The 26,988-nt window shown below is 67.6% G+C and overlaps 1 protein-coding gene across 1 annotated transcript in view; it reads left to right on the top strand.

Annotated features, from left to right (window-relative positions):
* Window positions 1-26,200, top strand: part of MEGF6 (multiple EGF like domains 6) — a 37,454-nt gene extending 11,254 nt beyond the window's left edge. The window contains exons 3-32 of the mRNA XM_079928509.1: window positions 4,847-4,972; window positions 5,887-6,009; window positions 7,334-7,456; window positions 7,805-7,942; window positions 8,690-8,809; window positions 9,133-9,255; window positions 9,769-9,933; window positions 10,295-10,426; window positions 11,162-11,290; window positions 13,089-13,217; window positions 13,827-13,961; window positions 14,037-14,171; window positions 16,283-16,408; window positions 17,023-17,154; window positions 17,281-17,409; window positions 17,537-17,668; window positions 18,217-18,345; window positions 18,435-18,563; window positions 18,751-18,879; window positions 19,242-19,787; window positions 20,179-20,307; window positions 20,476-20,613; window positions 20,712-20,840; window positions 21,391-21,519; window positions 22,522-22,650; window positions 22,930-23,058; window positions 23,292-23,420; window positions 23,508-23,636; window positions 24,204-24,332; window positions 25,693-26,200. Coding sequence (XP_079784635.1) covers window positions 4,847-4,972; window positions 5,887-6,009; window positions 7,334-7,456; window positions 7,805-7,942; window positions 8,690-8,809; window positions 9,133-9,255; window positions 9,769-9,933; window positions 10,295-10,426; window positions 11,162-11,290; window positions 13,089-13,217; window positions 13,827-13,961; window positions 14,037-14,171; window positions 16,283-16,408; window positions 17,023-17,154; window positions 17,281-17,409; window positions 17,537-17,668; window positions 18,217-18,345; window positions 18,435-18,563; window positions 18,751-18,879; window positions 19,242-19,787; window positions 20,179-20,307; window positions 20,476-20,613; window positions 20,712-20,840; window positions 21,391-21,519; window positions 22,522-22,650; window positions 22,930-23,058; window positions 23,292-23,420; window positions 23,508-23,636; window positions 24,204-24,332; window positions 25,693-25,991 — 4,499 coding nt within the window. The 3' untranslated portion in view covers window positions 25,992-26,200. The remainder of the gene's footprint in view (window positions 1-4,846; window positions 4,973-5,886; window positions 6,010-7,333; window positions 7,457-7,804; window positions 7,943-8,689; window positions 8,810-9,132; window positions 9,256-9,768; window positions 9,934-10,294; window positions 10,427-11,161; window positions 11,291-13,088; window positions 13,218-13,826; window positions 13,962-14,036; window positions 14,172-16,282; window positions 16,409-17,022; window positions 17,155-17,280; window positions 17,410-17,536; window positions 17,669-18,216; window positions 18,346-18,434; window positions 18,564-18,750; window positions 18,880-19,241; window positions 19,788-20,178; window positions 20,308-20,475; window positions 20,614-20,711; window positions 20,841-21,390; window positions 21,520-22,521; window positions 22,651-22,929; window positions 23,059-23,291; window positions 23,421-23,507; window positions 23,637-24,203; window positions 24,333-25,692) is intronic.
* Window positions 26,201-26,988: the final 788 nt, after the last annotated feature.

Raw genomic sequence — 26,988 nt, 5'->3', positions numbered from 1 at the left:
GCCAGGGTGCCCTCCTGGGTTTGCCCACCCCCCCCACCAGGCTCTGAGGTGGGAAGGGCAGGGCCGAGTGAGGCCCAGGGCTGGGCCAGCCTGCTTCTCACCATGGCCCCTTTCCTTCCCCAAACTGTGGGAAATGGGGCTACCGAGAGCAGTGCTGGGCGGGTGTCTGGGAGTGACGTTTTGGCTTTTCTGCGCCATCTTGCAGGGCGCCCCAGGCAAACCCGCAGAGACCTGCTCCCGGTCCTTGAACACTTGGTGCCGGGAAACCCTCCTCGTCTGGCCCAGAGAGCCTCCGGCCCAGGGGTCCCTTCTGGACCCTGGCCTCGGACGTGGCTGCTTGCCCACATCCTTCGTGGTGTCACTGGCTCAGTGAGCAGAGGGTCCTGTGAGATGCCCCGGGCTGGCCGCCTGGAAGAGGTGGGCTCTCCACCCATCCCCTCCTCCCCTCGGCCTCAGGCCTGTTGGGCTTTTGGATGGACGCTGGGGGAAGGATTCTTCTGTCAGCATGCACCCCCTGGTGACCTGGCTGCCCCTGCCAGAGTGCCCTGCCCCTGGAGTTAGGTGGGCCCCACTGGGTCCACAGCACGGGGAGGGTCTCCGCGCCCCTGCCTTCCTGTGGGGTTTTACCACAGGTGCGCCATGTGGCCTCGGGGCAGGCGCTCCCCCAGGCCCGGGTCTTCCCAGTGAGGGGCTGCACAGGGCCTTGCAGGCCGTTGTTCCCCGGCTCCTCGGAGGGGAGGCCGCCTGGGTCCCTGGAGGCTTTGCTGACAGCATGCGGCGTGGGCGCCAAAGCCGCAGGCAGCAGAGGGGCGGAGATCGCCAGGCTTGTCTGCAGAGCTCATCCCTGCAAACCACAGATGCAGTTCTGGGAATGTCTTCCAGTCCCCTCCAGACCCGGAACAGGCTGCAGCTTCTAAAAGGGAGTGTGTCTTCCCTGCCCCCGAGGGGCCGCTGAGTCCGAATGGAGAGTGGGAAGGCCAGCCCTGCCTGAGGACCACCCTGGGAGGGCACGGCTGTGCCTGAGACCAGGCCCCCGGAAGTGCAGGTTGCCGGCGCCCATGGGTGATGGGAGGGTCACACCCCAACCTGGGGAAGCCGGGGTAGCGGCCCAGACCCCAGCTGGATGCAGAGGCCCGGCGGGGAAGCGAGGGCAAAGTGGGGCAGTGGCAGATGGCCGGGCGGGGGCTGGGGGGTGTTTAGAGTCCGTGAGCTTGGCAGAACCAAGCGGAGAGCAAGATGGGAGCAGGGGCGGTTGGCGGGGGGCAGCCTGTGATGTTGGGATGGTGCCACCCCTGGCTCGTGGGCACGGCAGTGCATCCACGCTGCGGGTGAACCACGTCCCCGTGCAGCGCGGAGGCCCCAGCCCGAGGGTGGGCGCGGGGGGCAGGACGCGCAGGCAGAGTAGCAAACCGTGGGCTGCCGAGCGGGGCAGGAGTGGGCAGGGCCCAGGGGAGTTTCCCCTCCTGGCCAAGCCAGAGGGCCACCCGCTTCCTGTCCCGCCGTCCTGGCACTGTCGCCAGCAGAGGGCTTCCTAGAAGGAAGAGCTGCAGGTGGCTGCTGACCCCACATGGTGTGAGGCTCTTGGGACCTAGAAGCCAAGCCAGTCGAGGGCAGTAATTACAAAACCCTCGAAGCCGCTGGCTGGGGTTGGCGGCTGGAGCAGAGTGGGCAGGTGGGCTCGGCACGCTGCCGACATACTTGCCCTCACCCCACCGGCCTGCCAGGTACAGCCAGTCAGCTGACCAGCTCAGGCAGGCCGGCGTGCCGGGCTCGGAGACCAGGGCCTTGCCAGCGAAGGCGCCTTGGAGGTCAGCTCTCCAAGCCCTGCCCGCCGCTTCCTCCATGGCACTCAGACGCACCTGTTGCTGGGCTCCAGCCCTGAATCCGTGCCCAGGTCCCGGCTGCTGCCACCTGCACCTCCAGGAGTGGAGAGCCGCTTGCACGGATGGAGCAGGCCCTCCCCCCTGCAGGACAGTTGGTTTCTAGGATGCCCAGTTTCCTGCTCAAGTAAAGGCCCCACTCCCCTTGAAGAGCTCGGTGCCTCACAGCTGGCTCCCGGCTAGACCAACTCCTGCTGGTTGAAGTGGAAGGGAAGTGGAAGGGAAGTTGAAGTGGAGTTGTAGCCCAGCTCTGTTAGAACCCGCGAGTCCCCTGGCCTTGGCGTTTGCAAACTGGAAGTGAAGGTGCAATGGTCAGCTCAGGCTGCTGCGACAAGCGCCACGGGGGGGCGGCTTCTGCAACAGCGGTTCGTTTTCTCGCAGTTCTGGATCATGGTGCCAGCCAGTTCGGTTCCTGGTAAGAGCTGCCATCTCCTCCTATGGCCACGGAGACAGAGACAGAGGGAGATCTTATGTCTCTTCTTGTAAGGATACAAATGCTGTTTGATCAGGGCCCCACCCTGATGACTTCATTTAACCTTAATTACCCTACCCCCAAATACAGCCACATCGGTGGTTGAATTTTAGGAGTACACATAGGAATTTTAGGGGGACACAGACATTAATTCCCTTCGGGGCTACGGAAACCCCTTGTCTGCCATTTTCTGATGGGCTGTCAGCTTTGCTTCAGGTCTGAGCCTGGTTCTGATTTGCGGGACCACCCAGGCATGGGTCAGTGGTATGTGGGTTCCATGGCCGGGTCTCACAGTGACCCGAGGGGCCTGGAAGCTTCACCCCCAGCTTTGGGCACTGGTCACACAGAGGCTGGCTGTCTCCTGAGCTGCACAGCCCAACGCCCGAGAAAAACTGCCTTGTTCAGCTTTCTGGCAATCCAGGGCACAGGATGCTCAAGGTGATGGCATGGGGCTTGGCTTCCTCGTGTGCACAGCTTGGGAGCATCCGGAACGTTGGGACTCGTGCAGCAGAGCAGTGAGAGACAGGCTTGGGAGGGTGCGAGGCTGCATGGGGAGCCGGACCCCTCCGTAGCCCCCACCTGCCTGGGATTTCTCCCCCGGTGGGCTCCTGTGGGCCCGGAGCTGGGTTGCCCTGGGCCCGTCTTGGGGGCTCTGCCGTCTGGAAGGGCTGCTTTCCAGCCGTGCCACAGCTCTGTGGGTCGTCCTTGCTGCTGTGGTGTCTGCCCAGCCGGCTGCCCTGCCCCGGGCTCCAAGCCCCTCTCTCCGTGTGCCTGCCCGGCGCTGCCAGGAAGGGCTTCTGATTCCTATTATGAGCTCTGAGCAGGGATGCAGTTGGTGTGAACACGAAAGGGGCCCCAGGAATGGGCTGGCTCAGGCCACGCTCGGAAGCCTCTCTCCGGAGTTGATGGCGGTGCCTTAAGCAGAGCTGTCTCAGGAGAGGCAGGCGGGGCCTCGAGGGTCAGCAGAGTCGGGGGTGGGTGGCTGGACAGGGGGCCCAGAGGCTGAGCGGGATGTTAGACGTGGCCGCCCTGTTTGCCTCCGTTCCACCTGGGACTCGTGTCTCTGCTGCACCTCCCCAACACGCGGCAGCCACACGACACTGCCACCCTGGCTATCCTCCGCACCCCAGCAGGGCTGGCTCGGCCCTGGAAGGGGACCCGGGCACGGGATCCTCACACACTCGCCCCGTGTGGGAACCGGCAGGATCGTGAGTGCTGTGTCTTGACTTTGGGGGAACATACTTGCTTTGAAGGAAGCTCTGCTTTTGGCGGACAGCGTGGGCCTGGGCTGCTCCGAGCTCTGAGGCCGCTCACGTGCTCCGCGTATCGTCCGGCTGCTCCCGGACCCACTGGTGTCGGTGGTGCGGGGCGTGCCACTCCTGGCCCCCAAAACCCATGACAATAAATGGTCTCTCCAAACTCGGGCCCTGAGGCCAGTGGCGCCCTGCAGTCTGTGATGACAGCACAGGTGGCATCTGGGGGTGGAGCCCTGCCCCCCCGGCGGTCACAGTGTTTTAGTACCAGGCCTCAGGTTTGCTCTGGTCCAGGCCCGCTGGGCAGTGGCCTGCGCCTCCCCAGGGCACAGATAGTAACACACTCTCAAAGCTTTGCTGCAGAGCACGGGGCCTGTCCCTCCCTGACCACGAGGTCACTACCAGTGACGTGAAGGAGGCACGAGAGTCCAGGTGCCCTCTCTGGGTGCCCAGCCTCTCTGAGTGGCCCCAGCCCCAACCCATCTGCTCAGTACCTGGGCACCCGCTTGGCCAGCCTGACCTGCAAGAGCCTTGCCCTGTGTGGGCCTGAGCATGAACACCTGGACCCCTGGCATCCTGGGAGCGGGTTGCAGGTCCCTGGCTCTGTGGCCTTACCAAGTGCTGTCCCCACAGCTGCTGGGAGGAGCGGGGACTGTGTGAGGTCAGGTGGGGGGGAGGCCTGGCCTGGGGTGGGCAGGAGCTGCACTGGTCCGTCAGGAGCTGGGGGCCAGGCCCGCAGGTCATGGTGGCCGTCCACGGAGGCCCACGCCTGCCCCTCTGGCCTGGCCTGATAACCTAGATAGTGGAATGTCGGGGTCTTCGCCAGCCCTTGCTGGCCTGCCACCTCCTCCAGGGAGCCTCCCAGCCTGCTCGGACTCTGAGCCCTGGATGTCTTGGCTCTTAGGGGACCCCGGTGTTTTGTGCTGGGTGGGGCTGGGCTTCCATCGGGGTGGGCGGCCTGCTCTGTGGTACCTCCCTACACCCAGTCCTGGGCCAGGCTGGGCCAGAGGATACAGCTTCGGACCACGGCCCTGCGTATCCTGTGTGTGGGCCGAGAAGCAAAGCCAGGCCCACGAACTGGACAGGAACAGTGTCGCCCTCTCAAAGCCCCTGCTTCTGGGATGTGGACAGAAAGGAGGAGGGGCTTGGAAGGGCCCGGAGTCTTCCTGCAGGAGGTGCTCTGTGGCTGCCCGGGGCCAGACCGTCGTCCTGGGCTGACCTGGCTCCTCTCGGGTCCCCAGCCATCAACTCCTGCGCCGTGGGCAATGGCGGCTGCCAACACAACTGTGTTCAGCTCACGGTGACCCAGCACCGCTGCCAGTGCCGGCCCGAGTTCCAGCTCCAGGAGGATGGCAAGCGCTGCATCCGTGAGTGCCACCGGCGGCGGGAAGGGGAGGGCCAGGGCTGGGACTCCCACTGGGACCCCCGTTCTGCACGCACCCACAGACCTGCCCGGGAACCCCACAGCCTGAGCCCCTCCCTGCCTTGCTGCTGCTGCTGGAGGGGGGCCTCAGGGACAGCAGGGACCCCCTCGGCTGCCGAGAGGCTGTGGGGCATCGTCCAGCCCCTGCGGGCACCAGGGAGGAAGCCTGTCAGGCTGGCTCTGGGGTCACACATCTTCGGGGGGCAGGAAGCTCAGGACGGGGATACGGGGGTGAAAAGGAAGGGCATCCTGCATGTTCCCGGTTCTGAGGCCCACCTTGGGCTTGGCATGGGCACGTGGGACCCCCAGCCCTGGCCCTTGGGCGGAGGGGGCTGCCCAGGCCCCGTCTGACACCTTGCCCTGGGGTCGCAGGACTACCTGTCATGGAAGGGGGTGCTCTTCTGATGGAAAAGGTGGAGCAGGTCTGGGAGACCCCTGAGAAGTGGAAATGGGGACTGGGGCAGGGCAGGTGCTGAGGGAGTAGCTCTGACCCTGCCCAGCCTCTTGGCTCCTGGGTCAGGAGTGTGGGTCTGAGGGGCCGAAGCCGGCAGTGACAGCGGAGCGGCACTGGGCCCGGGGCTGGGGGTTCCGACAGGAGAGGAGGCACTGGGGGAGCCGGCCGTGAGCCCGCGGCCTGACCAGCGCTGGCCTGGCCGCTGCCCTGCTGTCTTCTCTGCAGTTGTTTGGGGATGCCCGGGGCTAATCTTACCCCGAGTCCGCTGCCCAGCCCGTCAGGCCAGAGCAGGAAGGGTGAGAGCTCCAGGTGGGGGCCTCACGAGAGGCCCCGGAGAAGGCACCCCGAACTGCCAGAGCCCCCATCTCTTGCCTTTGCCTCCATGCCCCTGGCTGCGGCCGTAGGGAGGAACCCGTGTGCGGATCAGAACGGCGGCTGCATGCACACGTGCCGGGCGCTCCGGGGCCTTGCCCGCTGCGAGTGCCACGCAGGATACCGGCTGGCGGCGGACCGCAAGGCCTGCGAAGGTAAGATGCCCTCCCTGCCCTCGGGCTGGTCCAGGTCAGCTGTGCGGGGCTCGCCTCCTCACATCCCCCTGCACCGGCCTGTGGGTGTGGGGCGGCCCCTGTTGTCACCCTTGGGTGACCTGGAATGACGCAGGTTTATCTCTGGGGCTGGGGGGCAGGGTGGGGGTGGAGGGTAGAGAGCAGGGGCAGGAACCCAAGGAGCTGCTCCCAGCGAGAGTCTCATGTCGGCAGGAAGGCAGATCTCAGGTTGCCTTGTTATTTTTATATGTTTCTCGTGTTACCTAAGTAGTACCTGCTTGTTAGGGGGACAGGAAAGGGTGAGGGAGGAGAGAGGAGGAAGCGTCACCGTGACCCGGGTGGCGGCCCCGTGTCGGCTTCCAGGTGTCTCTACGGCTTGTTGGTTCGTGGGCACGTTTAGCATCACCCCGGAGCCCGGTCGGGCGCAGCTCTCTAGAACGCGCTCCGACCTCCTGGCTGCATGGGTGTCCGCTATGCGGTGTTTGTTAGTTTCCCAGTCGTGGGACTCAGGTGTCCCTGCTCCTCCCTTTACAGGCGGCTCTGGACGAGCAGCCTTGGGGAGGGGTCTGTGCGCATCCCCCGTAACTCTGAAGCGATACGGTGTGTCCAGGGCAGGCAGCAGTCATTTTCCCAGGCATCCTGCCGGATGGCCATCAGAGAGACGGGGCCCGCAGGTGTGGAAGCTTGTGGTTCCATGTCACCACCAGGAAAGCGTTTTAGGCATCGTTGCCAATGTGACGGGCACGTCCTGGCACTCTGGATGGAGGTGGCTTCAGAGGGTGCAGTGGGAGCTGGGCCTGAGGGTCAGCTTCGTCCCATGGACTCTCAGGGGTGGGACCAAAGCAGTTGTCGGGGACACTGGGATTTGTGTCCTGAGGCCAGTGCCACGTGGCTGCGGGGAAGAAGCTGGTAGCCTCTCCCTCGATGTCAGCGTGCGCTTTTTCCGGATGGCCCCCCAGAGGCTGGTGGTAAAAGGCTCCTCCTGTGCCCGGCCCTGGATGGGGGGAGGCTTGGCGAGGGCGGGACATGCACACCTCAGAGACCGCGGGCTCAGAGAGGTAGAGCCCCTCACCTGATGCTGTTGGTGGGGCCTGAGCCCAGACTTCCAGCCATGGCTTCCTCGCCCTGGGAGGGAGCTCGGCTCCACACCTGGAGTGTGATGGTGAAAACACAGGTGCTCAGAGGGAAGGCGGGAGAGGGCCCTGGCGCCCTGGGCCCTGACCCCTCTGCAGAGACCACCCCTGGGGGCCGAGTCTCTCAGGCCAGTGGCCCAGAGCCCCCCACCCCGCCCATGTCTCCCACCCAGATGTGGATGAATGTGCCACAGGCCTGGCCCAGTGTGCCCACGGCTGCCTCAACACTCATGGGTCCTTTAAGTGTGTATGCAACGCAGGCTACGAGCTGGGTGCTGATGGCCGGCAGTGCTACCGTGAGTGGGCAGTGGGCAATAACACCATGGGGCGTGGGGGGCCTGCGGGGCAAGAGAGCTCCCCAGTCCCAGCCCACCACGGCTGCCAGCTCGCTTTGGCCGAGGGGCAGAGATTCCTTGTCAATCAAGGGCAGTGCTGGGCTTGGGGGCTGCGTGTGGGCCCCGGGAGGGTGGGAGGAGGACGGGACACCCCAGGAGGACAGAGGGTTCCAGAGCCCGCCTGGCCCAGGAGCTCTGTGCTGCCTGTTTCCCAGCAGAGTGGCAGCGGCTGGGGCCGGGAGGGCCGTGCCGGCTCGGGGTGTCACCCCAGCCCCTGTCCCACGTCCCTGGTGGCGGGTGTCGCCGCAGGGATCGAGATGGAGATAGTGAACAGCTGCGAGGCGGACAACGGCGGCTGCTCCCACAGCTGCAGCCACAGCAGCACAGGGCCCGTGTGCACCTGCCCCCGCGGCTACGAGCTGGACGAGGACCAGAGGACGTGCATTGGTTCGCGCCGCCTCCCTCCCGGGCGCCCCACCCCCAAGCCAGGGACTTGCTGCTGCCCTGGGTCTGCACCTGGCCTTGATGCCATGACGAGGACGCGCCCTCCCATCACCCCCTGTCCTGCCCCGGGTGGAGGCGGGAGGAGTACGAGGGGGCCTAGTGAGAGGCAGCATCGCGACCCAGCCTGCCAAGCGCCCACCACACCTCCACCTCTGCTCAGCCACCTGGTCAAACGCCCACGTGCCGGGAGTAGCACCCGAAACACTGTGGTGTGCGAGCATGCCCTCTGCACGGGGAGACCCTGCTTCCGGGATGACTCCCCACTACCCTCCAGCCCCCAGTCTGCCCCCACAGCAGGCGGGACGGCCCTGGGGCCGTGACCTGTGTCTTGCGTGTGTCTGTGTGTGCCGGACCAGGACACGTGTGCATGTGTGAGTGTGTGAGAGTACATGCAACTCACATGTAGGTGTGTGCATGGGGCTGTGTGCATGGGGTTGCATGAAGGTGTGTGTGGGAGCCTGCAGCTGTGCGTGTGGTTGTGTGCAGGTGTGTGTGCAGGTGTGCATGTGGTTGTGTACAGGTGTGCGTGTGGTGTGTGCAGCTGTGCGTGTGGTGTGTGCAGGTGTGCGTGTGGTGTGTGCAGGTGTGCGTGTGGTTGTGTGCAGGTATGCACACACTGGTGTGCTGTGGAAGGATGCACACGCGGGCGGGCACCTGGGTGCCAGCCGGGCTGTGGTGTGTGCCCTGCAGATGTCGATGACTGTGCCGATTCCCCGTGCTGCCAGCAGGTTTGCACCAATAGCCCTGGCGGCTACGAGTGCAGCTGCTATGCCGGCTACCAGCTTGGCGCCGATGGCTGCGGCTGTGAGGGTGAGCGGTAGGCAGCTGTGTTGGCTGGGGAGTGGGTGCTGGTTGGGCCCCTGCCATCGGCAGGGCTGTGGGGACCTGCCCACTCCGTCCCCCGCCTGAGGTCACTGTCTTTTTCTCGGGCTGGGCCTGCACCCCTGGCTGCTCCCAGCCTGGCCTCCCTCAGGCAGTGCACCCTGTCCCTCTGACCCTGGGCACAGGAGGATGGCTGTGGCCTGGGTATCACCCAGCAGGCACTTGTGCAGCGGGCAGGGCCGGGGCAGGAGGGGCCCCCGAGACCCCGACCCCCGGAGGACAGGCGCCAGCTGCCCTGGGTGTGCCCGCAGACGTGGACGAGTGCGCCTCCGGCCGTGGCGGCTGTGAGCACCGCTGCACGAACCTGGCCGGCTCCTTTCAGTGCTCCTGCGAGGATGGCTACCTGCTGGGCGAGGACCGCCGGGGCTGCAGCCGTGAGTCTCTGCTGGCCACCATGGGGACCCCACCCTCCTGGCTGGACGGACCCCACTTCTGTCCTGCCTCTCGCCGTGGGACAGGCCGGGGGCAGCAGAGCTGGGGGGAGGGGCCGGACAGACAGGCGCCCCCAGGCAGGGTGTTACTCAGGGGCCCTGGAGTCGCCTCCTGCCCTGCCCAGGTGAGAGGACGGACGCGGTTCCCGGGACCGAGGGCAGCGTCCAGAGGGCCAGAGAGCTGCTCCTGTCCCCACACCCGCTCCGTGCTCAGGGTCCCTAGGGCCAGCGTGGAGCCAGGACAGCCGGGGTAGACGTGGCATGGGTCAGGGCCTCAGAGCCCGGAGCCTCCTCTGTCCTGAGAAGTAGGGTCAGGAGTGGCTGGGGTGAGGAGGGGCCCTGGGGTGGGGCTCAGGCCTGGAGCTGCCTCTAGGCACTGAGGGGCAGGGAGTCCAAGCCCGGGGAGGCCGGGGGTGGGGGGCGGCAGGGGCTCAGGGCCCTCTGTGCTCCGCCCAGCCCTGGAGATGCCCGAGGTGGGCCTGGACGGCCACCTGCCCCTGGTGCAGCCCCTCCCGCACATAGCGGTGCTCCAGGACGAGCTGCCCCACCTCTTCCAAGATGACCACGTCGGGGCCGAGAAGGAGGCGGCGCGGGGCGAACACACGCTGCAAGAGAAGTTTGGTGAGAGGTCGCCCGTCCCCAGGGCTTCTCTACCAGCGCCCCCTCCGCCCGGCTGCTGCCCACCCTGCGGTCTTGGGTGTGAGGAAGGGCTGCCGTGAGGGCCTCGTTGGACCAAGGCGCAGAGAGGCCAAGCTGCTTGGTCAGTTTGCCCAGCGCGCCCGGGGCTGAGCCTGGGATGGGGCCACTAGCTCTCTGCTTAGAGCCCTTCCCGGCCCCCCATCTAGGTCCCACATCTCCGCTCGCCCACGTGGGGCCCTCACAGCCTGAGGACGTCCCTTGTGCCCCTTCTCCGGCCTGGTGCTGGGCGGGGTCCAGCGCCAGGGGCCAGGCTCTGAGGCCCCTCTCCCGCTGTGTCCCCCAGTCTGCCTGGACGATTCTTTTGGCCCAGATTGCAGCTTGACCTGCGCTGACTGCAGGAACGGGGGGACCTGCCTCCCCAGCCTGCGTGGCTGTGACTGCCCCGACGGCTGGACCGGGCTTATCTGCAATGAAGGTGAGACTGCTGTGAGAGCAGGGTGTGGGCGGGGCCCCTGAGCCCCAGGTCCTGCGCAGCACACACAGTTTACGCCTCCCTGCCGGCCCTGGGCAGGGGCTCCACAGGTCCATCCGTTCACTCGTTCACTCGTTCATTCAGGGTCTCTTGGCTTCCTGCTCCTTGCCAGGCCCTGTTCTGGGTGCTGGGAGACCCCAGGGGCTAGCAGGGCCTGCTGTCTGCCCCTCACAGATGTCACGGTGGATGGGGGTCCGGACAAGCCAACAACTAGGACATAAAGAGCAGCGAGCGGGTGGGCCAGTCATGCCCGAGTCCCAGAGGGGAGAGGTCGCCTCCCCGGGCCACGCACCAAGTTGGCAGCCAAAGCACATTTGAAAGCTGCTTTCGCAGGCTCTGTCCAGGGCCTGTCCACGCCCTTCCAGCGACCCCAGTAGTCTCAAGGGCCGTAGTGACCGTGTCTGAGGGTCTGCCAGTGACCCACTCTGAAAGTGCTGGTTGAGAAGGTGGACGTGTCGGAGTTCAGAGGGAGAGGATGGGGCGATTGATTAGAGATGTCTGCCGTGCCCGTGGGCAGGGGCAGGGAGCACGAGTGCCATCGGGTGCTACTCTGGGAAGTTGCTTTTGAACTGGGTGGCTCGACCCCCAGGAGGGTGTCTCAGTGTCTCTGGAGGGGCTTCTGGGCCCCGAGTCCTCCTGCGGGCCAGTGACCCTTGTGCTTCTCTGTGTCCCCTGCAGCTTGTCCCCCAGACACCTTCGGGAAGAACTGCAGCTTCTCCTGCAGCTGTCAGAACGGCGGGACCTGCGACCCTGTGACGGGGGCCTGCCGCTGCCCTCCGGGTGTCAGTGGAGCCCGCTGTGAGGACGGTGGGTGCAGCCCCTCCTGTGCCTCCAGGGTTGTCCTCTGGGTGGAGGGGAGGGGTGGGCACTACCTCTCAGCTCCTAGTCTCCTTCCTTCTGGGGGAAGGATGAGACCCTTCAGTGGAAGAGGCATTGAATTTTCTACATCTGATGATTCTCCTGGGGCCTGACTATAGCAGGTGGTGAGGACTTGTTGGAAGAATAGCACTTTTGTAACAGGGTCCCCGGGGAGGTAGTGAGCTCCCTGTTCCTGGAAGCATTCAAGGAGAGCTATATGATGGCTGGGTGGGATTTGCAGAAGGGAGCACGCCCGGGCTGCGGCTGCACGGGACGACATTACCATCCTTTTTAACTTGGGAGTTGCAACATTTCTGGAGGAACTAGAGTCCGCATAAGTTTCCCAGGGGCTTGACGCCTCATCTTAAAGTCTTCAGAACTTTAAGTTTCTGCTTCTTTTGCTGGCGGATGTAGCTAACATATCAAGGACTTCCTGCCTTAGCAGCGGATGGCAGCAATCGGTGGACCTGTCCCCTGCCCGTGGGAACTCTGCGGGGCAGGTTTCTAAGCCCCGGGGCGGCCAGGCAGGGCTTTCCACCCCCTCCCTCTGGTCACCTTCTCGGCTTGGTTAGCGTCCCTGCCCATCTTCCCCTGCGATCTGCCATCCCTCTTCTGCCGAGGCTGAGAGCCCACTGCCTGTTGGGCGCTGTATGTGTGATGGGCCCTGACGGACCCAAGGGGCTGCCGGCAGATAAAGCGTCTGCATTTTAGAGCTTCTGAGCTTCTGCTCATGACGTGGTGTGGCTTCCTGGAGACCAGGTCTCAGTCGGGGTCCTGTGGGTAAAGTGTGCCCGTGCAGGTGAGCTTGAGGACGTTCGTCCCAATTCTCAGGGGCCCCGTACTAGTCTCTTAGACTCCAGGTGCCCCGGGCTCGTGGCTGCTTCCCCCCAGTCTGTGCCTCTGTCTCCCCGTGGCCTCCTCTTCTCGTCTCCGGCCTCCCTCTCCTTTCTCTTCTAAGGACACTTGTTGGGTTAGGCCTGCTCCGACAGTGCAGGATGGCCCCACCTGGTGATCCTGGTGGGTAGGATGTGGACGTGCCTTGGGGTCTCCACCCAGCTCCCTGAGGCCCTTCAGTAGGCAGGACGGGGGCAGGACAGAGCTGGAGGGGAGCGTTTTGGAAAGGAATGCCAGAGCCCTGTCCTGGCCCTGGGCCCCCTGAGCTTGGGCCTGTGTCCTTCCCTCTGTGAGGCCCAGAGGTTCAGGCTAGGTGACCACCGAGGGACAGACGTCAGGACGCTGCAGGTGCCGGTCAGACGAGGAGGGTGGGCTTTCTTTGAGCGTCTCCCAAGTGTGTGCTGGGGACGTGCTTGGCATCCCGCTCTGGCCGCCATCCAGGCCACAGACCCTAGGGGCACGGGCCAGCCAGGCAGATGGCCGCATCCACGGGGTGCACTTCGTGGCTGCCCTGCCCTCGTGATGCCCTCGCCACCCCCCGGGACCCTCCCTGTCTGGGGTGCACGGTCCTCAGGCTGCTGGGGGCCCAGGTCTCTCCTGACTCCTGTGCTGGTCCTGGGGCCCCTTGGAGCGCCTCCTCGGGCGGGGCCAGGTCCGGGTGGGCAGTCAAGAGGCTCCCCGTCCCCCGCCTCCTCGGGCGGGGCCGGGTCCGGGTGGGCAGTCAAGAGGCTCCCCGTCCCCCGCCTCCTCGGGCGGGGCCGGGTCCGGGTGGGCAGTCAAGAGGCTCCCGTCTCCCGCCTCCTCGGGCGGGGCCGGGTCCGGGTGGGCAGTCAAGAGGCTCCCCGTCCCCCAGGCTGCCCCAGAGGCTTCTACGGCAAGCACTGCGCTAAGAAGTGTCACTGTGCCAACCGGGGCCGCTGCCACCGCCTCTACGGGGCCTGCCTCTGCGACCCGGGGCTCTACGGCCGCTTCTGCCACCTGGGTGAGTCCCACTGCCCGCTGGCCGCCTGTGGCCGGGGGGCGGGGCCACAGCACGGGCCGGGTGCTTCCTGCCCGTGGTCCAGCTTGTGTTGGACGGTCACTGTTTACAGATGAGGTTGCGGGGGCTCAGCAAGTGCCCCGGCTGGGGTGTGGGGTCTGTGGGCTCAAAGCCACGTCCTCTGGACTGCACTGGCCGCCAGGGTGCCTGTCCGGGTGGGCGGTGCCGGCCCCAGCCAGGCTGGTGCGTGGGCTGAGCATGGGCAGGGGCAGGCCTCCCTCGGAAGCTCCAGGACATTCCTGGCAGCAAGTCCTGAGCCCCCGGTGGGGTCACCCCTCTCTGCGTCCATAGACACCTGGGATGGGAGGGGCGGTGGGATGCTGGCTAAAAGCAAGCAGACTTCATCCTAGCAGCTCTTTGTAGAAGGATTGTGTGAGGGAGGCAGTGAGGACCTGCGCGTTTCCTGGCTGGGAAGTGCCTCTCTGAGACCCTGTTTGTCATCTGTGGAATGGGCACAAACCAGCGGCTCTGCGTGGGGTCCCAGAGACCCTGGGCTGGGGAGGGTGGGCGCTCGCAGGGGGCAGGCCCCTCACGGTTGGTTCTGGGGTGCAGCCTGCCCTCCGTGGGCCTTCGGGCCGGGCTGCTCGGAGGAGTGCCAGTGTGAGCAGTGGAACACGCGCGCGTGTGACAGGAGGGACGGCAGCTGCGCCTGCAAGGCGGGCTTCGGGGGCGAGCGGTGCCAGGATGGTGAGTGCAGAGCTGCGGAGGGAGGGCCTCAGGGCCGGCGAACCCTGCAGACCCCTCTTCCCTCTCCCCCTGCAGAGTGCCAGCCGGGCTTCTTTGGGCCAGGCTGCCGGCAGGCGTGCACCTGCCCCCCGGGCGTGGCCTGTGACCCCGTCAGCGGCCAGTGTGGGAAGCAGTGTCCTGCCGGCTACCAGGGGGAGGACTGCAGCCAAGGTGAGCAACCAGCCCTGGTGTGCGGGTGGGGTGCAGGTCATCTGGCCCGTGCTGGGCTGCGGGCACCAGAAGTGCTGGTCCTGGTGGCATCTTGACCTGCCATGTCCCCACCCTGGTCACGCGGCGGTGACTCAGCCACAGGTCTGCCTGTCTCTGTGCACCGAGAGGGCGGGAACTCGTGTGTGTGCGTGTGTGTGTGTGTGTGTGTGCGTGCACGCACGTGCAGGGAGGCCTGGAGAAGGGCCAGTGCCTCTCCAAGATTGCCCCCTTCCTCCCTCACCTGCCCACTCACTCTATCACAGGACACACTAAGTGAGGTTTGTGCTGGAAGCTGGGCCAGGGGCTCCTTCCTGGTGGGTCTGAGCCAGCAGGACAGAGGCTGCTCCCGAGGGTGTTGGCTCGGAGCGAAGTCTGGGCCGGAGGTGCCGGCGTGGGGCGCGGGTGGTGACCAAAGGCCCTCCACGTGGACGCCTGGGCTGGGGGGCGGCATGAGTGGGCACCAGGCACGGGCAAGGCTGGAGGCTGGGGGCCCCTCGTTTACATGGGGGCGCCCTGGCTTTGAGCAGTGGGGCTGCCGTGGCCGCCGACGGGGTGCAGGGAGGTTGGGACCTCCCTTGGCACACTGTCCTCACCCGTCAGCGGGCGGGCAGGTGGGGGCCGAGGGGGCCTGCGGTGTGACTGGTGTGACCCCTACCGGGGCAGCGGCTCGAGTCCCCCTCAGCCAGAGCTGCCCCTAAGTGGCCTGGGGGCCACCGCGCAGCCCCAGCCGGGGGTCAGTGTCCCCCTGCACTCCCGCACGCGGCAGGCCTGCCTGTACCTGGGGGCCACCGCGCAGCCCCAGCCGGGGGTCAGTGTCCCCCTGCACTCCCGCACGCGGCAGGCCTGCCTGCACCTGCCCTCTGGCGGCCCGTGTGCTGGGACACGGAAGGCCTCACCCCAGCCCTCCCCTGCTGGTTTTCTTTGTCTTCCTTTTCCTTTTTTCTTTATAAAGCCTCCAGGGCCCCAAGGATGAGCCACAGGAAATGACACACATATTTTTACAGCAGTGACGGGCTCCCCGCTGCTGTTAGGTCTGGAAAGTATTAACCCCCAAACACGCGTCTGCCCCCAGTCAGTGGAGCGGGGGCTCCCCTAGGTGGCGGGACAGCTCCATCCGCCGCGCTGGGCCTCCCTGCCCGCCCCGGTCCGCACTGCGTGGGTGCCTGTGTGAGTGCCCTGCGCTGCACCTGCGGTCCAGTGGGCGGGCCTGTGCCCGCACGCCATGGGCCCTCACGGCAACAGTTCACCAGGTGTGTTCTTTGTCCGGAGCCCATCTCGGGGCCCAGGGAGACCCCAGGCCTGGCGCCCGCCCACCCCCTGACACCTCACGCCCCTCAGGCAGGGAGCGTCCTCAGTTCTCAGCCCCGCCGGGTGTTTGGGTGCGGGGTGGGCTCTGATTCTTTGGTGTGGAGGGTGCCTCAGCCCGCCCTCTCCAGGTCCGTGCTGGCCTTCCTGAGCTGGGAGCTTTCCCTCCGGCAGCACTGGGGCAGCCACACGGTGCTGGGGCTGGCAGGGCCCTCCCTCCACCGCGTTGCCTCCCCAGCCAGGGCAGGTGTGAGGTCTGGCGCGGCGCCCTGCAAGGCCACCAGAACGGCCACTGCAGCCCTCACGGGTGGGGCGAGGCTCCGAGGCCCCTGCATTCTTTCCCGAAGCCCTGCTGTGGGCCCGGAGCCGCCTGGCCGCTCTCATTCCTGAACACGGGGGTGACCAGCAGGGGGTCCCCAGGGTGCACCAAAGTGAGAGGAAGGCAGAGCCAGCCCTGCGCCCGCTCTCCAGGGTCCTGACTGCCCGCCCCCCGAGCCCTGCTGGCCTGTGGTCTCCAGGCTGCCCCTCACCACCACTCCCCAAGGAGGGTCAGCCCAAGCAGGCCCCTCCTCGTCCTGCTCCATGTCCCCCGTCTCCTGCCCGCTCCCGTGACCGCCCTCGTCACCCAGGGGACCGCAGCTGTGTCCAGCAACGCTGCTGGGGCAGGGGGCAGGTGCCGGGGCGGGTGCCCGGGGCGGGGCGGGGCCGCAAGGGGAGGACGGCAGCTCCCCGTGGTGGTGGCTGAGGCCCCCCGCCCTCCCCCGCAGAGTGCCCGGCCGGGACGTTCGGCAGGAACTGCTCAGGCTCCTGCTCCTGCAAGGGCGCCCCCTGCGACCTGGTCACGGGGCGGTGCCTGTGCCCTCCTGGGAGGACCGGGGCTGACTGTGGGGCAGGTGAGTGGCAGCCTTGTCCCGGGCTCTCCTAACCGCCCTGGGCTGCATGACTCCTGGCCGTGTTTGGGGAGCCCAGCCTGGATCCCATTTGGGGACCCCAGCCCCAGGCCGTGTTTGGGGACCCCAGCCCCGGGCTGTGTTTGGGGACCCCAGCACTGAGCTGTGTTTGGGGAGCCCTGGCCTCAGCCCTGGAGCCCTGCAGACCCCAGGCCAGTCCACAGCAACTGCGAGAGCTCACACCAACCAGCCTTGGGTCTGGACGTGGGCATCTGTGGCCGCCCTGCGGCCATGCCCACAGAGGGTGCACACGCTAGGAACTGTCAGCCGTGGAGACAGGTTGACCAGCGGCCCCCAGCCCTCCCCGGCCCTGTGGCTTGTCCTCTAGACACCTGTTCACTCTGGGTGCCCCCCTTTTGCCTGTTGAGCCATTCTAGGGCAGGTGCTCCCTTTCTGGGGGTGGACGCCCTGTAGCCTGCCACCCATGAGGAGGCTGGGGGTTCCCGTGACCTGTCCCTCTCCCTCCTCCGGGACAGCTCAGGTGGGAACAGAAGTTCCTGCTCCCCGATGGGCCCAGCAAGGCCCCAGGGGAGACTGACTGGCTGTGGTGGGGCTAGATTGTCCTGAGGGTCGCTGGGGGCTCGGCTGCCAGGAGATCTGTCCGGTGTGCGAGCACGGTGCCTCCTGTGAGCCTGAGACCGGAGCCTGCCGGTGCCGCCCCGGCTTCACGGGCAGCCGCTGCCAGGACAGTGAGTGCCCGCCGCCCCGACCTCGGCCCCGCCTGTGATCCCCGTGTCCCACCCCTGTGTCCCGTACCCGTGTCCCCCTGCCCCCGTGTCCATGTCCCCAGTGTGCTCACCCTGCCCTCCCTGCAGCTTGCCCAGCAGGGTGGTTTGGGCCCAGCTGCCAGATGCGATGCTCCTGCGTCAACGACGGGCTCTGCCACCCGGTGACTGGCCACTGCAGCTGCGCCCCAGGGTGGACCGGCCTCAGCTGCCAGAGAGGTAGGCGGCCTGGTGTGCAAGCGTCCCTGCCCTGCCCTGGGGAAGCCTCCGCCCAGGCCCCGGGGAGGGCCCTGGACCCCATCGTGGCTGTGGTCACCTGCACAGGGTGACCCGGCCCCTGTTGCAGCCTGTGACAGCGGCCACTGGGGCCCCGACTGCAGCCACACCTGCAACTGCAGCGCAGGCCACGGGAGCTGCGACGCCATCAGCGGCCTGTGTCTGTGTGAGGCCGGCTATGTGGGCCTGCGGTGCGAGCAGCGTGAGTCCCGGCCCCGCCCGCACACGTGCACATGCACACCCGCACGCGCACACGCACGCACACGCACGCACATGCACATGCATACGCGCGTGTGCACGTGCCCAAGTGTCGGGGACCTAGTCCTGCCTTCCTGTTCCTGGACAAACAGGGAGTCTCCTTGCCTGAGCCCACCCCCATCCCTCCCCAGCCTGGGCCAGGCTCCACCCTCCCACCTGCCTGGGCCCAACAGAAGGCCCACCTGGCGCAGCAGGGAGAGGTGGGGCCGGTTGCGCCCCACAGGACACCTGGCACCTGGAGGAGGGGAGGAAGGTGTCTGCTAAGGAACGAGGGCCTTGCCCTGGCCGGGTTGGTGGGTCTGGGTGGGCCTGGGGCTCCCTCCTCCCCAGGGCTTGGGGCTCGGTTCTTGCCTGGGGGACGGGTGCAGAGGCCTTGGGTGTGGAGGGGCTCCTCCCGCCCCACAGTCCCGGGCCCTGGCCCGGTGGTGGTGGAGGCCTGGGGAGGATTAGGTCAGGCTCACCGTCCCCCCAGCTGATGGTCTGGTGTCTCAGGGTGTCCCCAGGGCTACTTCGGGCCGGGCTGTGGGCGGCAGTGCCAGTGTGAGCACGGGGCAGCCTGTGACCATGTCAGTGGGGCCTGCACCTGCCCGGCCGGCTGGAGGGGAACCTTCTGTGAGCGCGGTGAGCCAGGGTGCAGGCCGGGGTGGCCGGGCGTGTGGGTGGGGACCCGTGACCCCTGGCCATCTCCCATCACCGCCCCCTGCCTGCAGCCTGCCCTGCCGGCTTCTTCGGAGTGGACTGCCACCGCGCCTGTGACTGCAGCAGCGGGGTGCCCTGCGACGCCGTAAACGGCTCCTGCCTCTGCCCTCCTGGCCGCCGGGGTCCCCGCTGTGCCCAGAGTGCGTGAGGCCCCCATCAGCCCTGGGTGCTGCCCGTTAGGGTTAGGGTCAGTCCTTATCTGTGGCCACCCTGACTGGTGCCCAGGCCAGAGGGAGGGGCAGATGGACCACAGCAGCCCGGGACCATCTGCTGCAGCCCCTCCCGGGGTCCGTCCCTCCGGCCCCTGACCGCCCCTCTCTCCTGCAGCCTGCCCAACCCACACGTACGGCCACAACTGCAGCCAGGCCTGCTCCTGCTTTAATGGGGCCTCCTGTGATCCTGTCCACGGGCAGTGTCACTGTGGCCCTGGCTGGATGGGGCCCACCTGCCTACAGGGTAAGCCCTGCCCAGGAGTCTGGGGTCAGGCAACGTGCTTGCCCCTCCCTGGGCCGTGCAAGGTCACACGGTGTCGGGCGCGAGGTGGACACACAGCTCACTGGGAATGGAGGGTGGGGGCCATGCCCCCGCCATGGGGCACCGGGGCAGGGGAGGAAGGCTTAGGACCACACCCTTCAGCCCTGAGCCCCCGGAGGCTGGACAGCGGGGCCCAGGGAGCCCTGGAGCAGGTTGTCCTAGAGGCAGCCCTAGGTCCCTGCCCTTTGGGGCGGGCCTGCAGGTCCAGTGGGCTGGCCCTCCGAGGGTTCAGGCCCCCGACCTGGCTGGCGGGGATGCTGCAGGTCACTTCTCTCTTTCCCCAGCCTGCCCCGCGGGCCTCTACGGCAAGGACTGCCAGCACTCCTGCCTCTGCCTGAACCGGGGCACCTGTGACCCCGTCTCAGGCCACTGCACCTGCCCCGAGGGCTGGGCTGGGCTGGCCTGTGAGGAGGGTGAGCGCCGGGCAGGCGGGCGGAGGAGGAAGGAGGGACCCTGGGGTCTGGAACCCAGGGCCAGCGCCCCGGCGTGCCTCGGTGCAGCCCCTGCCCCTGTGGCTGCCTGGAGTTGGGGGTCAGGGTCCTGGGGTGTGGCCTGCAGTGTCACCAGCCCACTGAGCACCCCTCCCTCCCAAGGACACGGGATCCGAGGCTCTGGGTGCGGGAAGCAGGGGCGGGCGGGGGTGTCCTGGGCCCCAGGGGCTGGACCCTCACCGGTCCCCTCCCCTGCCCCAGCCTCTGCAGAGTGCCCCCCGGGGTTCTCCGGAGCCGGCTGCCAGCACGTCTGCGGGTGCCTCCACGGCGGCCTCTGTGACCGGCACACAGGCCACTGCCGCTGTCCGGCCGGCTGGACCGGGGATGAGTGCCAGAGCCGTGAGTGGGGCGGGTTAGGGCCCCTCCGGTGTGGCCTCGGCTCACGCCAGGGTGTGGAGGCCTCCCCGGGGTGGGCAACGGACAGGTAGGGGGCAGGGCTGTGGGCTGAGCTCCCGGGGCCTCCCCGCCTCTGTCCAGGGAGCCGCCCAGAGCAGCCCGCCCGCCTCTTTCCCCGCAGCCTGTCCCAAGGGTGCGTTCGGGTTCTCTGTGAGAGGAGAACTGTGCCTGCCGGCGGGGGGGCCGCCTGCCACCGCGTCACCAGGGCGTGGCTCTGCCCGCCGGGATCGAGGGGCTTGCCGTGTGAGAATGGCGAGCCCCCAGCTCCGCTGGTGCTCTGGGTGGGGCTGGGCCCTTCACACGACGACCCCTCCGGGCCCATGCCTCCCTGCAGCCTGCACGCCCGGCTGGTTTGGAGAGGCCTGTGCCCAGCGCTGCCAGTGCCCACCCGGCGTTGCCTGCCACCACGTCACCGGAGAGTGTCACTGTCCCCCAGGCTTCACTGGGCCCGGCTGTGAGCAGGGTAGGTGACCAACCTGGGCGGGCCCTTGGGCAGTGGGTGGCTCAGGCCACATGTGCCCCTGTGCTGGGCCCCAAGCCTCTACCCCCAGGAGGGGCTCCGGGAGGCGACTCCCGGGAGGATGCCCACTCCAGGCAGGGCCGGCACTGACCTCCTGCCTCCTCACCCCAGCCTGCCCGCCCGGTGCCTTTGGGGAGAACTGTGGGCAGAAGTGTCAGTGTCCCGGCGAGGACCAGGCCTGCCACCCTGCCTCAGGGGCCTGCGTGTGTGCCGCTGGCTACCACGGTGCCGGCTGCCGGCAACGCGAGTGTGCCCATGCTGCCCGCTGGGCCCTCGGGAAGGATGACGTGGGAGGTCAGGGGCTTTGTGAGCCCCCTGGCCCCTGGCAGCCGGCCCCTCCCCTGCAGGGTGCCCGCCCGGGCGCTTCGGGCCCAGCTGTGAGCAGCTGTGTGGGTGTCTCAACGGGGGCTCCTGTGACGCGGCCACAGGGGCCTGCCACTGCCCACCTGGGTTCCTCGGAACGGACTGCAGCCTCGGTGAGTGGCCAGGGTGAGGGCAGGGGCAGCTCCTCCCTGCGCCTCGGTGGTTAGGGTTAGCCAGCCTGCGGGGAGGACAGCCCCTGACCACCCCCTTCTTGGGCCCGCCCCCCGGGGCCTGGCCGCAGGCCGGGCTGAGCTGGGGGTTCCATGTGAGCAAAGCATCCCTGCCGCCAGCTCTGCCTGGCCGTGTGCTGTGCCCCGGCTCAGGCCGTGTCCACCAGGGCCGTGCAGAGGCCAGCTGGGCATGCTGCCGAGAGGATGGCCTTTCCCTGAGCCAGGTGGGGCCTTTCCAATCATCTGGAATCCTGGCTGGGCTAGCGGGGTGGGCGGGGGGCCGCCGTGAGTCACGCGAAACGCAGCGCAGGCCGGCCCCCAGCAGAGCCAGCAGGCAGGGGGCGTGGCAGCAGGCAGCCCCGCCGCATCTGGGCAGACAAGGGAGTCTCCCCACCCCGCCTTCCCTGGCCCATCCCGCCCTGTCCCAGGTTGACACGGCAGAGAGAGGGGGGATCCTGCCTGGAGTGGCCACCCTCCCATTTCCTCCTGGCAGCCTGTCCACACGGCCGCTTTGGTCCCCGCTGTGCCCACGTGTGCAGTTGTGGGCAGGGGGCGGCTTGTGACCCCGTGACCGGCACCTGTTCCTGCCCCCCCGGGAGGACCGGCGTCCACTGTGAGCACGGTGAGAGCCTGCTCCCCCTGCTGCCTTGGATACTTCATGGGTATCACTCCCTCAGCCTCGGGGGGGAGGGTGATGGGGTGAAGCCCTGGGGTCACTGGCGGAGAACTGGGTCCTCGCCATTAATCCCCCAAGTGCCCTGAGGATAAGTGAGGGTCTAGCTTGTGTTGACAGCAGCGTCCACTCGGGTCATTGGGTCATCCAATAGCATCCCACGCCTTGTCTTGACCTGTGACTCCAAGGCTCAGGCCATCAAGTGACCTGTCCAGTTCCCTGTGGCCAGTGGGGGATGAACCCGTTCTGACCCAGAGCCCCCCCCAGCAGGAGGGGTCAGGCGGCTGTTTCGTCTGAGGACGGAGCCAGCCTTCTGGCTGATGTCCTCTTGGGTTGGGGTCCCTCTGGCCTTTCTACCGGGCCCAGTGGCCAGGGACCCCACAGAGAGGGAGGCCTGGAGCCCAGCCCGTGGTGGGGAGCTGGGGCAGTCCCTGGGGACTGTGGTGGGGCTCATGCTTACGATGGCATGCACGGTCCTCAAGGCCCTGCTTGGCCTGGCCCCGCACCCTGGTAGGTCTGAGCCCCCTGCCGCCCTCTGGTCCTCGTTAAGGGGCCGGTCACACTCCCCGAGGCCCGCAGGGAAGGACGGTAGCCATGGGTCAATCAGCGTGTGAACAGGGGCCACCTGGAGCGCAGGGTTGCCCAGCCTCCTCTGTGCTGCCACTTCCAGGAAGACTTCCCTAAGCCCCCCCCGCCAGCTGGGCAGGCGCTCACGGCCCCTGGCAGGCCCTGGTCCCTTTCGTCCTGTGTTATCCTCAGCGCCGACCAGGCCCGGCATCTGCGGAGGATGGATGGACGGGCGGGATGTGGTTGGTGTTGTTTCCTGGTGCGTGTGTGCCCAGGGGGTAGGGACTGGTTCTGAGAGGCCCGGGGAGTGTTTGTTGAATGACTGTCAGATCTGGGGGTTGCGTCCCTGGGCCAGAGCTCTGAGCAGTGCCCGACTGTCCCCAGGTTGCCCCCAGAACCGGTTTGGTGTGAACTGTGAGCACATGTGCTCCTGCAGGAACGGGGGCCTGTGCCACGCCGCCAGCGGCAGCTGCTCCTGCGGCCTGGGCTGGACCGGGCTGCACTGTGAGCTGGGTGAGTGTCTGTCCGGGACAGCCTGGGGGCCACATCGCCGTGTGAGCTGCAGGGGTGGTACCTGCAGGGGAGCGAGGCCGTACCCGGTGTGGTGGTGGCAGGGTGGGGGCCCTAGGCTCCCGAGGGGGGCCATAGCTCGAGGGCGTTTGCGGGGGCCGCAGGTTGCTGTAGGGCCGGGCGAGGCTGCCAGGCTCCGCGGATCAGGCTAGTGCCCAGGGGCCAGCCCCGTGCCCCCTGCTCTCCCGTGGCAGGAGGCTGACCTGCCGGCCCCCTCCCCAGCCTGCCCCGCCGGGCGCTACGGTGCTGCCTGCCGCCTGGACTGCTCCTGCCGCAACCACGGCACCTGTGAGCCCTCGTCGGGCGCCTGCCACTGCGGCCCCGGCTTCTACGGCCAGGCCTGCGAGCACCGTGAGTTGTGGGGTCGGCCCCTGTCCCGGCATCCGCTCCTCCGCTTTCCGTGTCACTCCCCGCGGGGGCCCGATGAGATGAGGCCTGACCCCAGCTTCGGTGGGGCTCCCGGGCCAGAGGTCCCGGCTCAGGGCCGGGCCTGGGTGGGAGGACAGGGGAGCTGGGCCCCTGACCCGGTCCTTCGCTCACTCTGGGCAAACTGAGTCAGGAGCTCCAACCCGGGTTTCCCTCAGCCTGTCCCGCTGGCTTCCACGGGGCTGGCTGCCGGGGGATGTGCGAGTGTCAGCACGGCGCCCCCTGCGACCCCGTCAGTGGCAGGTGCCTCTGCCCTGCCGGCTTCCGCGGCCAGTTCTGCGAGAAGGGTGAGTGGTCCGTGCGCCCACGTTCTCCATCCGGTCCCTTACCCCCGGGTACGGGACAGGTGATGCTAAGCCCACTGCCCCCACCAGGGTGTGAGCCGGGCTCATTTGGAGAAGGCTGCAACCAGCAGTGTGACTGCGAGGATGGGGTGCCCTGCGACCCTGTCACCGGCCACTGCCTATGCCCCCCGGGGCTCATGGGGGCCACCTGTGACCTGGGTGAGTCTGGGGTCCCGCTTGGTGGGGGGCATGGGCGCGGGTCTCTGTCAGTGTTTTTGACCGTGTTGAAGGAGCCCCACCTGTGCCACGTGTGGCCTGGGCACCGTGCCCAACCCTTCCCTCTGCAGGGGCCCCAGCACGGAGCTCCTGCTTGGGTTGTCAAGGCCAGTCCCACCCTCTGGCCCCCACCTGAGTCCCCGGTTAGCCTCTCCCTTGGGCGTGGGCCCAGTTAGGTGGGAAGGAAACGTGCCAGCCTCCCAGACATGCCCGGGAGGAGGCGCCGGCCCTGGGGGCTCCACACACGTCCTCGTGGCTCTTGGCCGTCTCGCCCTGGAGGGAGCATCCCTGACCGCCAGCTCCCCTTTGCCAGCCGGGGGCTGGGCGGGAAGGCGGGGCAGTGATCCTGGGCCGGTGCCTGGTGCCCTGCGCTTTCCCATGTGAGAGCTCCTGCAGGACGGGGAAGCTGAGGCCCGAGGTCCTTGCTCCCGCACATCCCCCACAGGGTCTCGGCCGCAGGCAGACGGGAGTGGCACTCAGGCCCGGCTCTCCCGTGTCTTGTGCCCTCAGGCTGCAGAAGCGGCTTCTTCGGGCCAGGCTGTGCCCTGCGCTGCTCCTGCGGGGGTGGGGCTGACTGCGACGCTGTCACTGGGCAGTGCCACTGCGTGGACGGCTACATGGGGCCCATGTGCCAGCAGGGTGAGTCAGGCTCGGGGGAGAGAGGGACGACTCTCTGCTGGCTGGGCCAAAGGTCACCAACCCAGCGCGGCGCCCGTGGTATCTGCAGGCCTCTGACGGCCAAGTGTGAACCTTCCAGCCCTTGGACCACGGGGCCGGACTCGGCCGTGGGCCAGCCAGCAGTGCCCTGCTGACTCCAGGCCCAGACAGCGGCTGGGGTGGGCTCAAACTGCAGAGGGCGGAGACCCCACGGGCAGGGCTGGGTGATCCAGCGTGGGTGGGCGCAGACCCAGCCCACCGCCCCACCCCTTCCTCGCCCTGTGTGTGTGTGAACCAGGGCACGACGGTGCGCCCGTGCATGCGTGTGCGGTAGCACAGGCGTGTGCTCCCGTCTGTGCACGCTAGCACCTGCGTGCGTCCCAGTGTGTGTGTGCTCCCATGCGCACGTGTGCTTCACGGCATGCCTGTGCTCCAGTGCGTTCGTGTTCCTGTTTGCACCCACGGGCAGGGTCGGGGAAGGTGCCGTGATGACACCGAGGCCTCTCAGCCCCCTGAGCCTCGGGGGGAATGTGCTGCCCGCAGGCAGAGCTCGGGGTGCCCTGCCCCTCCGGCCAGCTGTGCCCCTCTGGTGTCCCGGTCCCCTCCCCCAGGCCCAGCCTGCTCCTGGGAAGAGGCAGCACCGAGAGGCCGTGTCTGCCAAGCGAGAGCAGAGGCTGGCTTGGGGCCTGTGCCGGCAGGCCCTGCGATGGGGCGAAGGGGGAGCCAGGCTGTGAGCGGGGATTCCAGTCTGGGCTCCTTGGTTTGGGGGCCCCAGCCGTGGTCTTCATACTGTGTGTGCATCTTCTGGAGCCTCGTCGAGGCAGCCCTGGCCCCAAACTGTTAAGCACCTTTAGGGGAAGGATCCCACCTCCTGCAGAGGGGTGGGGTGGGGCAGGTGGAGGCAGAACCTGGGGGGCTGGTGCTGGGATGAACGCTGTCCATGGCGGCACCTGGTGGTCAGGTGTGGTACTGCGCCGCAGGCGTCCTGGGCGGCCTTGACCTTCAGCGAGGGTCAGGAGCTGGGGGTTCAGCTGCCTGAGGCCCCGTCTGCTTGAGCAGAGCCCTGCTGGGAAGGAGGACAGGCAGGGCCTCGCTGCCCTCTGTCCTGGAGTGGACCCTGCTTAGTCCCTCCCCATCCAGCCCGAAGTCCCACCTCCCGGCCCCTCTTCCAGCAGGCAGGGCTGGGAACTTGCCTTTGGGGAACGGGAGAGCCGCATCATTTGCATAGGAGTGAGGTGGGGAGAGGCCCTGCAGGGTGGGAGTGGGGGTCCCTGCAGGCCTCGCTGCCCCGTTTCTGTTGCCCAGCAAAGGGTGGGGCAGTAGCGTGTCTGTCTGCCTTCAGGTGGGCCCTCCCAGTTCCCCGAGACCCCATCCACAGCCCAGGGCCCAGGTAAGGGGGCCGGGGGCATCCCCACTTTGCCAGGAGGGTGGCATTTGGTGGCATCGCGTGTTCGTTACCAGCAGACTGAGGCCAGAGGAGGGGTGAGAATCGGGCACTCGCGTGTGATCTGGGCCCCACTGGGTGGTGGGCATTCCAGAATCTGGGCCGCAGAGATGAGGCGTCGGGGGCAGCTGGGGAGGAGCGGCTGGGCTGCCCCCCTCTGTCGGGCTGGGGCTGGAAGGACAGGAGGGGAGTCCTGAGCCCAGAGCTCTGAAAACGTGGAGAGTCTGCCCCTGCCCCGGGGTGACCTGCTCGTCTCCTGCCCCTTCAGTGGCTTCACAGTCAGCCTCCCACCGCCCCGGTCTCAGCAGCAGCAGCGCAGAGAAGCAGTAGCTCAGGGGCAGCGCCCGCTGAGGCCTGTCTCCCAGGGGCCGCTGAGAGGACCCAGGGGCCTTGGTGACCACGGAGGAGGGACGCCGGGGGCCGGGACTCCTGCCCCGCCCTTGTCTCCGAGGCCTGGGGACAGTCGTGCAGCTGCAAGGATCGTCTGGCCACGAGGAGGGAGGCCCTGCCCAGCCGCGCTCTGCAGCACCGGGGCACCGGCGCGGGGCCACAGTGTGGAGGCAGCCCCCGGCCGGCGCCCTGGGGCGGGACTGCGGGCAGGTGTGGGTGCAGGTGCGGGCGTGGGGCCCCTGCCCTCGGAGCAGGTTCTTCTGGTGCTAGGCCCGGGGACTGCTGCAGCTCAGCCTGTTTACCTGGAAACAGCTGGGCCGTATTTATGGAAAGGTATTTATGGGCAGCCAGACATGCCCACTGCACCCCTGGGCGCTGGAGGGCTGCCTGCCTCCTGCCCAGCCCGGGAAGCCCTGACTCGGGACTGCGGGACCCTGAGGGGTCTCTGGGTGGGCGCTTCGGTACCATGTGAAACCCAGTAAGTTAAGAAAGGAGCAGCCACTTCCTCAAGGCCTTGTGTTCACTGCTTCGTGTGGGCGCCGCGGGGTGGCCTCCTGGGCCTGCCGCCATGAACGCGCCTGACCGCAGAGGCCCGCTTGGCCCCTGTGCCCCCTGGGGACCGGGGTGCCACACAAGCAAAGTTGGGTTTTATCCCAGTTCCCGGTGCTCTAGAGGGGCGTGGTGCCCCGAGACCGAGGAAGCGCTGAGTCCTAGAGCCTGCGTGGGGGCAGCATGGCCCCGAGGGGAGGAGGCCAGGGGTGCTGTTGGGGGCAGCCTGGGTGCCCCCGTACTCCTACCCTGGCC

This window comes from Stenella coeruleoalba (genome assembly GCF_951394435.1).
Source record: "Stenella coeruleoalba genome assembly, chromosome: 1".
NCBI classification, from domain to species: domain Eukaryota; kingdom Metazoa; phylum Chordata; class Mammalia; order Artiodactyla; family Delphinidae; genus Stenella; species Stenella coeruleoalba.
The sequence above is the reverse complement of the archived record's forward strand: the minus strand, read 5'-3'. Positions and strand labels throughout refer to the sequence as shown.